The sequence below is a fragment of the Melanotaenia boesemani genome, chromosome 23, assembly GCF_017639745.1.
Source record: "Melanotaenia boesemani isolate fMelBoe1 chromosome 23, fMelBoe1.pri, whole genome shotgun sequence".
In the NCBI taxonomy this organism is placed as follows: Eukaryota; Metazoa; Chordata; class Actinopteri; order Atheriniformes; family Melanotaeniidae; genus Melanotaenia; species Melanotaenia boesemani.
Window position 1 is genome coordinate 15,471,491 of NC_055704.1, and position 14,523 is coordinate 15,486,013.

The window sequence follows — 14,523 nt, forward strand, 5'->3', positions numbered from 1 at the left end:
CCACACATGGACTAACACGTAGACACACAGACACTGGCCACCTGTCCAAGAACTGTGTTGAAACACGTGTGTGCTCAGGTTGCTTCATCAGCATTGCTGCTCATGCCTTGTGGGCTCATTTCTGATTTGATTCAGATTCATGTTGGTAGAGTGAGCTGATATGCTCAGTTTTAAGTGAGTGTTTATATTCACTTTAATATTCCACACATCATAATGAATCATGTACAGTATACTGTAGTGGAAAGGCTGTAAATCAGGTTTGTTTTTAGGTCATTGAGGACATGCTTAAAACTCTTCACTGACATCTTGCATGAGGGTTTTTTCCAACTCCTATCAAAGTTCAGTCGACTTCTTGAGTTGCTGCTAACAAACAAACGTGATACTGTGAAAGTAGTGATTTGTTACATTAACATTACTCTTTTTCTCATGAAGAATTCATAAATAGTTTAAAACTATCCTTCTTTCTGTGTATGGAGTCACATGAGTGCCACAAAAGTGAACCAGTAAAAATAAGGAAGTAGCTTTTCTTCCTTTCTATTTTTTGTGGTATTCCTGTCATTCTGTTTCTGTGGTTCAAACCTGTGTACATGTTCACTGTGTCCTGCATGAAGAGGTTCAGGAACTTTTGCCTTACAGATGGAGTCAAACAGTACAGGAGATGATAAACTTTAACCTCAGCACATGCTCTGATGGTTTATTTATTCCTGCAGGTCCTCATAGACATGTACAAAGTAAGATTTTTCTGCTTAATATCCTCCATCTTTTACCTTCATTGAATATTTCCTATAAGTAAAAATATTGATTATAATACCACAGTTTAGTTAAAGTAATAAACACATCATTGTCTTAGTGTTAGTTTCTTGTTGCGGAGAATGAAAAAAGACAATCAGTAACATCATCAGCAGGGTGTAAACCGATTCAGTTTTGTGTTTCACATGACAAATGAGCTTGTTAATCCTCAAAGGTGATGGCTAAATGAGGTTTGAGCTGAACTAAATGAGTGTGTGGACATTATCAAATTTGTTACACAAGCTATAAATTATGTCAAGGCTTAGCAGTTCTCTCTGGCCTTTTGTAAGCTTTTGTTCCTTTGCAGTTTAAACTTTGAAACCTTTCGGTTTGGTTTTTAGTAGACACCTGAAGAGAAGGACTGCAGATCTGTAGGATGCAGCCCTGTTGTGGATGGCTGCTGGGTTACTGAAGGGCAGCCCCATGAACTTCAAAATACAATTATGCTTTTATTTGGTATGCAAGAAAGCATCACGGGCTTCACTGCAGGCTTTGCAAAATGATGTGGCAAGTCCTTTCAAAAGCACTCCGTAGTGGAGTTCCTGACCAGAAACAAGTGATGAGTATTACGCAGACTTTGTTGACCTATGGGCACATGGTCCACTGAATGACACAGAGTCTGCCAAGTGAAACTGGAACATGAAGTCAGTCCGATATTTACAAGCATGACAATAGTTTCTTTTATCAAGTCTTGACATGATGGGATAAGACACAATGAGGTGCCCTCTTCCTGGCATGATTGTGATTATTGATTCTTCAGGTTTGAGTTAGTGTGACATTGTTTGCCCTCCAGTCATCTTAAATAAAAAATAGCCAGAATGAGATATGACGTTGTCTGTTGAGTGACTGAATATTAAATTCTATGTACCATGTATGTAGAACTAATCTATAGTGAGTAGTGATGTTGTTTCTGCTTCCCTCTAGTGGCCATAACGATTCATTGCGGGGGTGTTGTTCACTGCCTTTTTCCGGCTCTATCAAACTAAATCTACACTTGAAAATCCTCTCATGTTTGGCTTTTAAAAGGGCACCTCATCAGTTCTTGACACCTTAGAGGACAAAACAGGTTGCCAGTAAATTAAGGCCGATATGGTGATTAAAACCTTACAGACAAAATTTTGGGACTTTCTCATTCTATCATCTGATTTGTGGTAAGAGGTTGAATGTATTCATTATATATGTTTAAGCAAATGCTGAGACTATAATGACAAATACTAACTAATCACTTTACTGTTTAATTTTTGTTTTTTTGTTTTGTTTTGTTTTGGTTTTTTTCCTTGTAGTAGGGTTATTAGAGCCACAGCACTGGATTCACTGAATTTTCTGTGCATGTGGTGCGTAAATTGGAGTCTATGGCAAAAAAAGACCTTAAAAAAAACCTTCTAATTTTAAATTTTAATTCATACCTGTGTATTGCGGCCTTCAAATCAATGTTAATAGGCATCACGAATGAAATAAGGAGGAATTTTATTATTTAAATTTGAGAATGTAAATACAATTTTGGAATTATTTATTAAATTGAGATGTATCTCAGATCAGCATGCAATGATCAAAGCCAGGGATTACCATTTAATTGCTTTAAAAAGATCTCTGTTTGTAATCCTAACTTCCCAAACATGTAATCACTTTGTATGTTGAATGCCTGTTAATGGTTTCCCATATATTCTTTATTAGGCTTTCTTCATTTATTCTATCTGCTTTGGGCCTCATCAGGAGAGGTACATTGAACACCATAAAGGTCATCAAAACTCATGTTAATGCCACTTTATGTTGAGCTGAAGATGTATTTTTTTGTAAATAAAACAAAAATAATGTGGCCTCTGAAAGTGAGTCATGTTGCCTTTCTGTCTCCACATTTATTGTTTTAGCTCAGTGAGTCACTAATGAGCTTTTTCCAGTTTTCCTGATGTAATGATCGGAAACAGCCTCTGGCTGAGGCTGCAGTGACAAACAAGCTAATACTGAAAAGGTCATGTTTTGCTTTTAAGAAGTTTCCCGGTCTTACTTTATGTTATGTTGTTTTCTATGCATGAAAATGGTCAACCCCAAAGTCCACACCAAAAGGAGGTCATGTGTCTCACAGAAGTCCCAAAGTCACAGTTTATGAGTGACATGCCTCGTTTGTAATTAAGGCTTTTATGTCTGGATGCGGTAACTTCATAATAAAAAGTTTGGACAAGGAATAAACAGTTCTTACATGTACCCTGACTTTTGTTCCTGGCAGGAAGTAATAACCAGAACAAGATATTTCATGTTTTCTTGCTTCCATCTTCATTTCATTTGTTAATATTCATAATTTTTTTTTTTGCATAAAAAGCTTGCAATATATTCTGGAAAAAAAATAAGACAGTAAAGCTTTGTCCATGTCAAAACTCAACTTTTCACACAGAAGAAAACCAAAGGACGAAGCATATTGCACACATAAAGACAAAATGGATCTCAGTTACAGCTGACCTGAGAGAAATCATTTCTGTAATCAGTTCGTGGATAACCAGATTGTGAGAGAAAACAGGGAACAAGGATACAATAGGCAGATTCTACTTTGCCATTTAACAAAAACTGTGACTGTTACAGAGGAAGAACTGAGCTGATCAGGCTAAAATACTGTGGGCGTTTTAGACTTGATAATGGGCGAGTCCTGGTGGGAAATACCAGTATGGACTAACAGAAACTTCTTTGAAGTGCCCTATGTATTCCACCCAGAGGAGGAAACTATTATGAGAAGTTACAAACAAACAAACTGCTGGATTTGCTACACTCTACTGCTTTGTGTCAGTGGAAATAGTTTTCAGTTAATGGTGCTGCCTGGACTCAGGGGGGAAGCAATAAGCTACTGTTCCATCTAGCCTGCCTTATAAAGAAGAATAGGAAGCAGAAGAAGAGCCAAACCTCTGACATTCTCTGTCAGGAGACAGGTCAGGACTTCAGACTCGCCAGTCCAGTACCAGTATGTTGTTCTTCCACAGTCATGTCTTGGTAACATCTGCAGCGATGTTAAGGCGCATCCTCTTACACTGAAGGGCAGAACAGAGTGGGCCTGCCCAGAGGGGGCTCTTATAAAGACAGACATGAAAAGATGCTGCTTCAAAGTACAGTTTGAGAAAAAGTAATGTGATATGCAAATAATAAAGTTTGTAAATAAATAAAGTATGACAAATTGCATTCTGTCAGTTATTTCTCCCCCTGTAGTTGGAAAGCCTGATTAGTCACCTTTACAGCAAAAAATGTGCCAAATTCCACCAAACAAAATTCTCCTGTTGGTATTCACTCTTGTTTTGACTGGTACCCATTTGGTATATAATTGATAGACATATTGGAATGAGACTCTTGAGTCTGGTATCTCCAACATCTGGATCTAACTCCTTCCTCCAGGGAGGCAGCACTACCCACATGTTTAACTGTGCTGCTCACTCCACAGAAACACAAACTAGTCAGACTATCCATTGACATTATTAAAGGAAATAAATAACTGACAAAAACAAATTTTCTTACTTTTTGTGCTAACTCTAGTGAGAAGTAGTAAGATAAATAAAAGTGATAAAATAAGTAAAAGAATACAATTAGCAGAAAGTAGAAATAAAACTCTTATGAAGTGGTGTCTAGTATATTTATTTTTCAGATTAAGACTTAAGATTTGTATTTTAGTTGTTTTAGTTAGTTTTGTTTTTTTTTAAATAAAACCCCAAAATGAAATTATAAACCCACATATGCACATATTGTCATAAATATGGTCAATATTTTTGGGATGGAGCTGAGTTTCTGCTGCCATCTGCTGGCCAATATAAAAATTACTTGGGGACTATTCTAAGGGTACAATGACATCATCCTTCCACGAGATGGCAGCATATCCCAGCAGCCAGTCAGTGTGTTCTCTAAAAACGTGGAAATGAATCCCGTGCACAATGCATTCTGGTTTAATTTGACTAAAGTGTTGTTTTTTTGTTTGTTTGTTTGTTTGTTTGTTTTTTTTATTAAATATTTCTTACAGAGTAGCTTATTTTCCGATTGTTTTTTAACTTGATTTGCAGGTTATATTTTCTTTAATTAAATTTAGCACATACAAGGAAAACTTATTATTATTATTATTATTATTATTATTATTATTATTATTATTATTATTATTATTATTATTATTATTATTATTATTATGTGGGTGGCCCCCGCCAGGATTGGTACAGCTCAGGGGGAGGAGTCTGGTTACGTCCACGTCTTGAGGGAATCGCACGCCAAGCGGTTCCTGACTCTTCCACACACACCCGCACTCCTCCTGCGCTGGATCCTGAGGCGATGCCACTGGAGAGGTGACCACCGCCGGGTCCGGAGACTCATTTCCCCGGCTATGGCACATATTTTAATTAGTATTTAAACTGCTCAGTTACTCACACATACAATGTGTCTTATTTCCAAGCGCGCAGCAAGGAGGTGAAGGCGGCGGTGGAAGCTGAAGATAGAAGCGCTTTAGTGAGAGGTGTCTGGCGGAGGGGGGAGGGGGCCGATGCGCTCTCTTCTCTTGTTAAGAGGATAAAGAAAAAGAGAAATCGAGCTATTTTTAAGCGGACTGTTTTAGCGACACCATGACCAGCGGACCGGATGAGAGCTCGGTGCGCGTGGCCCTGAGGTAAGGATGCAGCGGTGGACCCTCCCCTACAAAGATGCTGTTGTGACACACCTGCTAGTATCTGCACGTTATTCCTGCCTCAGAATCAGGCATTGTAAACACATACTAGAATCCTCCAAAGCCTCTTTAGTCCATCCATCCTTATGTAATATCTCTTCACAGATGTGTTTCTCTTTTAAAGCTATTTCACGTCATGCTTACATACAAGGGGCTGCTGCTTCCTTTTTAAATACAAATAAACTAGTGCTCGATCACACGAGCTTGCCTTATTAATACCTGCACTGCATACACACGTTGCAGTGGGTTTATGAATGAAGCTCTGGGTGCTAGGGGATTAGCAAAGCCTGTTGAAGTTGTTTCTTGTACTAAGAACAATGGAATACAGAGTTTAACATTATTATATCGGGATGCAATTCTTTGACAAGCACATGCTGATCATTACAAGGCTGAGACCCACTTTATTTTCACACTCTGCTTCATTCCTTTGTATTCAGACATTTTATATGTATTTTGCATTCCTGCAGTGCTTGTATCTTGAGCATAAGGCAGTATGCATTGCCTGATCTGACCCTTGTCCCTGCAACAGGTCAATGCTTCTTGTCACCTATTCAGTGAGGATATCACTGAGATCACCCACCATACAGTTTCTGCACATATCATAGGACAGTTGGACACAACAAAAGCCAGACTCATTTTAAAGCTACACAACAGATTTCAATAAAAATACAGGACAGGGTGGCAGCTAAAGGCAACCGCAGGTGCTTGTCTGTAAATGCGTGAGTTTGTTTTCAAAAGACAACCTGAAATGTCATGTGAGCTCAGTGGAAGAGAGAGGACAAAAGCTGCTCCCTCTCATGTTTCTCTTCTTCCCTCCCTCACTGCTTTGCTTGTTATTGTGCATTCAGACTTTGACCCAGAACTCTGTTTACTGAGCCAACTCAGTTTACAAGCCTGTCTCTCCTTCATAGATAATAAATAATCCATAATAAGCAATCTGTTTTTTTGTCTTGCCAGAACAGTCCTTTGAATCAAAACCCATTCTTGTTATGAGATTACAATTATTTAGTTTGCTTTGAAATCCAACACAGAATATAGAGTCACCGCCTTAGTTTGATGTGGATCAGTGTGTGAGAGGTTTTCAATGAATGAACGCTGTGATGGAAAAGAAAGTACTTCCTCTTTAAATTTCAAGATTAAACTCTGATTCTTACTGGTCTTGAAAGTATATAAATAAAGGCTGAGATGAGCAACACATGACATATTACAGTTTTATATATCAAGCAGAAAATGTGAAAGCAGTGTGTGAAAAAGTTTAGTAAACTCCACAGTCTGACATCATGTGGAAGAATTTTTACAGTGTTGCTTCAGTTCATTGAGGTCTGTGGGCATTTGCTTTTGCACAGCTCTCTCAATATCCAACCACAACACTCTGTTATGCTGCTGTGTTTGGATCATTGTGCTGTTTGATGGCCCAGTTTTTTCCAGTCTTTAGCTATCAGTCAGATGGCCTCACAGTTAAGAATACTTGGTATACAGATGATTTCATGGTCGTGTGGCTGCAAAAAAAAGTCTAAATCATCACTCCTCCGCCACCGTGCTTGATGGTATGTGTTAAGTCTCCACTAAATATGGTTCTGGAGTGTTTTTCTTTTTTACATGACTTAAAGTACTCTTTTAAGTTGATTGTCATATGAAAAATGAGCAGTCAAATGGCTTATTTATTATTTGAAGAGGTCTTTCATTGATTATTTAGTTTCTGTTTTGTTGGTTAATGAATAAACATTGTTTATTCTTTGATTCTTAGTAGATGTGGGTACACAAAAATAGCGTTTCCTTCCACTCTGCAGCAGGAATCAAGGAAAGACTTTCCTTTTTCTGAAAATGATAATATTAAGGACAGTTGGTGTACATTAACATGTAAATGTGATTTTGGTTATGGTCCGGTTTTAGCTTACATGACTAGTTAAAAGAAGCATCTTAGCATTGTAAATCTGCATGTAATTGTAAGAGGATTCGCTGACTCAGTCAGACAGCGTTCTTCTGAGGTCAGCAGACCGCAGGAGAACTGCTTTGTCACTAATCACTTAGTGCATTAATTTTCCTGTGTCACACCCTGTACCTTCCTCTGTTTCAAATACAAAAACAGATGGACTGTATTTGAGTATTTTATGTGGACAACTTTTAGATTTTAAAAACAGGTGGAATTGCAAAGGTCACTGAGTGTGCAAAGTCAAATTATCGTATTTGATCTCACAATTTCATATAACTGCTGTTCTTGTCCCAGTCTACTTGCATGTGAGTTACTCACAAAGTATGTCCTACCTACACTGCAGTGCTGTGGACTGTCTGTTCAAGACATTCTGTCTCTTCTAACTTTTCTCTTTGAGAAGTAATTGTGCATGTAAGCATAGCTGAATTTACAGGAAAGATGTCTTTAGGTTATTTGAAGGGCTATAGTCAGATTAAATCAGGAATTTATTAGGACATAGCAACTGTCTTGAAATCCTTTATGCAACTGATTTAATTTGGAGTTGTAATGGGAACCTTTTAGTCACCATTTCTTATGCGATTAACTATCTGATATAAGAAAGGGAAAAGTTGTGAATGAGAACAGGTTTATTGTGGCTGAATGAATATGCACTTTTACAAAAAGTGTTGAACTTGAGTCTAGCTGTTGTATGAATTCAAGAGGAGTTACTTGACCTCCAAACACATAATCTAGGTACGTTAGGGTTAGGGGTTAGATAACTCTGTGTTGTATTTTAGTTGGACTAACACAGTTATTTGTTTTTCTCTAGTGTTGTGTAAATTCCTTGTTTGTAAAGATTTACAGCTTCCACTTTGGTTCTCTGTCAATGACTTTCTAGTCTGTAAAGGACAGCATTTTTTTCAATTACCTGCATGGCATTACAACAGAAAGATAGCATATTGACACAATATTGTAAGTTTTGAATTAGCATTTAGGCTATGGGTCATTTCAGCAATGCGTATGCTAGCATATAACTTTACAAGGACATTTAAAAACACCCAGTTAAAGGGAAAAACATATGTTTAAAACTGTTGTTTTTTGTTTGTTTGTTTGTTTTTAACAGGGCTTGACTAATGTAAATAAATCCACCTTACAGGCTAACATTAGCTAGTAGCTAATCAAATGCCAAGTTAGCAATTAACATTAGGCTAGCTAACATGGCTTGTAGCTATGTTATTATGAAGCTGTATGTGGCAGTTTCCTGTATTGTTTTCAGATAAAAGATCAAATGAAAATATCTGACTAAATATCAGACAAATAAAACTTAAGTTTGATGCTGTTTTGTCTTGTTATTTTGGTGATGAAATATATTTTTCACTATCTGTCCCACACCTAACTGTTAAAACAACACATTCATGAGGTTGAAAAAGCAATTCAACAAAAAATAAAAAACCCAAATACCTAACAGCCTTTGAATTAGGTGTTATAGCAAAGAAATACAATATGTAAAGTAAATAATGTCACATATTTTTCTGAAGCTCTCAAAGCTTTTTGCTGGCAGGAGAGGTACCTTAAGAAAACGTGTCATCTTTAACTGATGATGGTGCCATTTTCATTCAGTGATAATCACTGGAAGACACATCTTTTCAACCACTAATAAATCACTCGCTTCATACCCCCGAGCTACAACCACAGCGTCATGTTGGTGTTTGTAGCTTGACTAATCGTCGTGGCAACATTCTAATTATTCTGAAGCTGTATGGTTATGGTGATTTTGAACTTAAATGTATCTGAAGTATTGGGATTGTTAGCTTCAACCAGCAGGTTGCCAACCAATACCTGCCTCAACCTGCGAGGCTAATGCTATCTATTTAAGTACCTAATCCCTCATCCCAACAGGTCCTCGGTGATGAAGTACTTCTCCAACATGTTTTTTTTTTCTGACACTTTGTGGTAATGAACAGAATTTAAAGAAAATGAGGTTGTTCAGTACTACACTCTGTGTTTACTGGGTTATCCTTAGTATGATCATGTTTCTGTGAACCACATCACTGTTCTTATATAACATCCCATCTGTATGTGTTCATGCACCACCACACATGTAAAGGATTAGAAGTTACCAGTTTAACTGAGAAAGAGTCATGTCTCAGACTTTTCCTGAGGGAGCCATTGAAGTCATCTATTAGTTTGTCAATATCCTTGAGTGCAGTTTTAATAATTTAACATCAGGAGTCAGACGGCAGTAAGATTCAGGTTTCGTACTTCCTTTTAAATTCACAGCAGATAGCTTTTCCTCTTTAATTAGATGAGGAAAAATGCAGTTTAGTTTTTTCCATAATAGAAAGTTTATTACTCATTGTGGGTTTTAACTTCTAACATTTGTTTAAGACTTATGTTGTTGCAGGTGAGCAATTCAAAATCATGGGGCTGTGGCTGGCATGTTATCTATAAAACTGTTAAAAATCCAGTATGTGTAAGTGCATTACTCTAAATTGTACGGGTATCCTGCACATCTTGAAGTCAGCCTTTTAGCAATGTGCTGCTAATTTTTTTTTTTTATCAGGGAAGACCATGTTTATGGCATGATCTATGAATTGTGTGTTCCTTGGAGGTTTTTTGTGCCAGTGTTTTGTGTGATCATCCTCTTTGGTTTATTCTCAAACTGCTTTTATCCTGAACAGTTCGGTTATTTTTCAACCTGTGTATATCTGCAGCTGTTGCAAAATTGAAAACAAATTTGTCTCACTTTTTATATTTTTAAAATCTAGGATGTTGTTTGCTCTGTTTTTATTTCAATATGAAGTCACAATCATCACATTTGGCCTTTCTTTACATTTACTTTAGTAAATAGTAATAGTAGATAGTATTTTATCTTAAATTATTTAATGGGTTATGTAAAGAAAGCTAGCACTGCATTATCATTATTATAAGGTTAGATCAGTTTGTGTCTTTTTATTGATTTCACCTAACAGTCAGCTAGATTTAACTTTAAATTGAAGTTATTTAATGTCCTCAGTGTCTGACTTGTTTGGTCAGATTGCAGTGAAATGTAAGTTTTTGTTATCCGTAAAAGGGCTTTTTCATCCAAATTCATTGAGGAATTAATTAGCATGTGTAAATAAGACCCCAAACCACACAAGCATTAAATCAAAATGCAGATTGTCTAACTTCTTTTGGCTGATTGGGGTGTTCATCTGGCACCAGCCCCTCCACTTTGACCCATATAGATTATGTTTAAGAGCCTGTGTGCCTGCTGCCCAGACACAAAATTATTTTGTGCTCATATGTTTGTGTGCATCCACATGTATTAGTTCATGTCCTTCCAGGCAAATTCATGATAAATATTCATGAGTCAACTCATGTGAACTGAGACACAAAAGCAAAGTAAGCTATGAGCTGGCTGCCAGCTGCTGCCATGTGATATTCCACTCACTGAGACATTCAATAACGTCTGGCTAACCAGATTATGGAAAGGTTAATTTAATATGGATTTTTTTAGATGAATATCAGATGTGTGTTGATGCCTAACTGTATTTTTCAGCTATATTGATTTTTGAATATGTAAAAAAACATATTAGTTGCTATCTTTATCAATCGACACGTGTGCTGTTTTCACCTTGAGACTATTTCTCTGATGTAGACCAAACTGTTTCCATGAAGCTGGTATCAGTGCTGGAGGTCAGCAATGTGTGTGTGTATGTATGTGTGTGTGCACATGTGTGTGTTGTCCTCATTCATCCTCTTCAGCTATCAGTCAGGGTGATAAACACCATCCTCTGCCCACTTCTCCACCTCTAGCTCCTTCCTGCCTGGCAGCCTTTGACCTGGACACCAAACAGAACTTTGATCAGTGACCCATTCAGAGAATGTGTGGGGCAGCATTTTACCATGGCAACCATGAATCCCTTCAATGCTGTGGGATGTGCAGTGATCCTGTGGAAGGATGGCTGTCAGTCGGCAAACATAGAAGTGATATAGCAGAAAATCAAAGGCCGAGTCAGCATTATTCGCCGCCTCGTCTTTTTTCTTTTATTGTTTCCCGCTCCAGCTCCCTTGACCCCTCCTCATTGCGTCATTCCCGGATTCCCTCTGTGACTGCTGTTTCCACCCTGTACTTACAAAAACATCAGATTCAAGGTTGCTGTTGTACAGTTTCTTTATCAGCTTCTGCATATTGGTCTAATGTTTTCTCACCGACTGCACCATAAATGCTTCCTTCAGTAAGTGAGAAGGAATGCAAATTCCTGTTTGAGCATTTCTGCTGCGTAACTAATACCAAGATGCTGAGCTTAAAACTTCTTCAGAGTTGCTTTATATTTTACATTTTGTTTTTTGACAGATTTAGAAAATAAGATGCCAGAAATTTTTTTTGTTCTGTGATGCTAGTTACAGAATTTTCTTTGGCTTCTGTGTCGCTGCTTTTTATTTTAAATCCCAACATATTGCTTTAGGTTGCTGTTAACAGTATAATGAAGAGACTTATCCTTTGAATTGACTTGTGATGCCAGCAGCCACTGACTCAACATGTTTTTTCAGTTTTTATATTTGTAAGACTCTATCACTTCTGTTTCTCCTCATTCTTCTTCTTGCTCAAGGCGACCATTAGTCCAGAGTCATCCCAAACCGGTCCTCAAACAAGCAAAAACAAAACATACAGGGACAAGTATACCTGCTGGCTAGGAAAGGCATGTGCTTTCTCTGTATGTTATGTAAGCAAATCATGCTGCTGCACCTGAAGCTGTTCATACAGCAGACTTGCAAGCATGTAAGACCTAACATAAGTTCTTGAATATGTGGAGTAGCTCTTCAGTAGGCCTTTAACCAGAAATCGGTGTGTGCATGTCACTGAATTCTTTGCAACTTTCAGGTTAATCACAGACCATCTTGAATGAGTTCAGGCTCAAAGAAGACAGCAGTGTTTCTGGATCCTTTTTTTTTATTTTGCTTAGGTTCATATTTGTGGATACAGTGATGCAGTGAGTGTTTTTTTTAACAGCATATATAGTGGTTTGTGCTGCAGAACTAGGTCTGTATAACACTGAACTGCTCATTGCACAACACATCCAACTCTTTGCCCTAAAGTGTTTTAAGATCTAAAAATACATGTCATGATGATGTCAGGTGATTTGCTGATGAGTGTGTTTACGGTACATGGAGATTCTTGTTTTTAAGTGCCTTTTGGGCTCAGATGTGCTATTCTATTCCCGATGACTCACTAGGTGCATTCAGCTATACACAATGGCTTAATGAAGCACAAAACTAAACCAAAAGAGATCACAGAGGATTTGAATTAGCAGGAAATGGTTAAATGCGGAATTTACTCCTTATGTTGTCAGCTATGATGTTCAGTGATGATCGGATCTGAAATGGTTGCATCTCTTGGGAGTGGATTGATTTGCTGACCGTGAAGAGGAGTGATGTCAGAGAGTGCTGATGTGTCCCAGGAAGGATGAGATCAGCAGCAGCACAGTGACAATGCACTGACGGGTCTTTTTTCTTCTCTCTCTTTTCATGTTTTTTTCTCATGTCTCAATCATTTGGATTCTTACTTCGAAGTTATGGAGGGTGTTTATGCAGCATTAAAATATTTTGTGTCAGAGCTTTGATCAGCTTTCATCACATTTTTCAATGCTCAAAATGAAGATGTCTGGGGTTTTTCAGTTTTTTTTTTTTTTTACATGTGTGTGTGTGTGTGTGTGTGTCACCATATCCCAGACTGTCATTGTAATCGTAGTAATGAGGCTGAAAGCAGGAGCCTAACAGGACTTGTCTCATGGGGAGGCCCACAAAGCCCCTCTGTGTGTGTCCCTGTCTCCAGCTTAATGTGTGTGCATTTTAAAAGGTATACTGTATGGGTAGATAGGTTATACACTGTGTTTGTGAGCCTCCTTTTCATCCTTTTTAAGGGTTCAGTTGATTCCGTGACTAGTACTGCATACTTGCTTGCTATTTGACTTTCTGATGCATGCTATAGTTTTAAACACATTTCTCCATAAGCATTATCCAATCCAATCAACTTTATTTATAAAGCACATTTTAAAAACAATCAACAATATTGATTTAAAATTATTCAGAGTGAAACCAGCTAGCAGCTTTGTTTATTATTATGTTAGCTAAAAACGGAACAAAGTATTCAGAATTAGATGTTTTTGAAATAAATAAAATTCTGAAATATCCACATTACAAAAATTGGATATTATTTTTTTAGATTTTACATTGCTTAAACATACCATTTTATCTTAACATGGTTTTGCTTAATTTATTTTAGCTTGGCTAAGCTTGGCTTATCTTAGCCTAGCTTAGCTTAGCTTAGCTTAGCTTAGCTTAGCGTAGTTTGGTTAACAGAAGCCAAAAGCAGGCATTCTTGCCATTATATATTTTTTATTACATTATCTCAAGATCAAAAATGAATTATTCTGAGATCACAAAGCTCGTTTTCACAGGATGAGTTAAATTTTCTCATTATCTCAAGAAATTGGCCTTTTCTTGGGATAATACTGTTTTCAGGCGATCACAAGATGATCAAGGTGAACTTAAAAACGAGTGGTAAAAACCTAATTTAATTGTTTTTTGTCGGAATTAGTCAGAATCTGTAACTGTACATTAGACCAATGAAAGTTTTCTGCTCATATAATTAAATTCATGACCATTGCACAATAGCTTCTGGATTGTACAGAATATAGCTATTTGTATGATTTCTGTTATAACTACTACAAGAGTTCACCAATTATGTAATTCCTCCACTTTAGACCTTATAGGATTTTTCTTATTATTCCTTGCAACAGGTTAAGTCTGCCATAACGGATTAATGTGCTAAAAAGTTGTTACGCAAAGTGTTTTTCTTGGCATGGGGGGCCCCTGATGTCTGCTTGCATGAATTTGAATGAGCATGTTCACATATCTACTGAAAGTTGTTCATTATCCTCATACTATAAAAAAAAAAGCCTGGCACAAGACCACACTAGATGAAAAGTTAGTGTGCCAGAAAATATGCAGATTAAGCATAGGTGGGGTTAATATTCCTGGAGAAACAACTTGTGTGGAGCCAGTATGTGTCACTCTAGGAGGTGGATTAGCGCTGTAAGTCAACACAGTGTTGAAGGGTAACCCTTATTTTGCCAGAGGAAAAGATTGTTTGTGGTTGAAC

General features: G+C 37.3%; 1 protein-coding gene across 3 annotated transcripts in view; it reads left to right on the forward strand.

Moving 5' to 3' along the window:
- Window positions 1–5,044: 5,044 nt before the first annotated feature.
- Window positions 5,045–14,523, forward strand: part of LOC121634772 (kinesin-like protein KIF21A) — a 36,320-nt gene continuing 26,841 nt past the window's right edge. For all 3 annotated transcript variants that reach the window (XM_041977683.1, XM_041977684.1, XM_041977686.1), the window contains exon 1: window positions 5,045–5,407. In XM_041977683.1, the coding sequence (XP_041833617.1) occupies window positions 5,364–5,407 (44 nt within the window). In that variant the 5' untranslated portion in view covers window positions 5,045–5,363. The remainder of the gene's footprint in view (window positions 5,408–14,523) is intronic.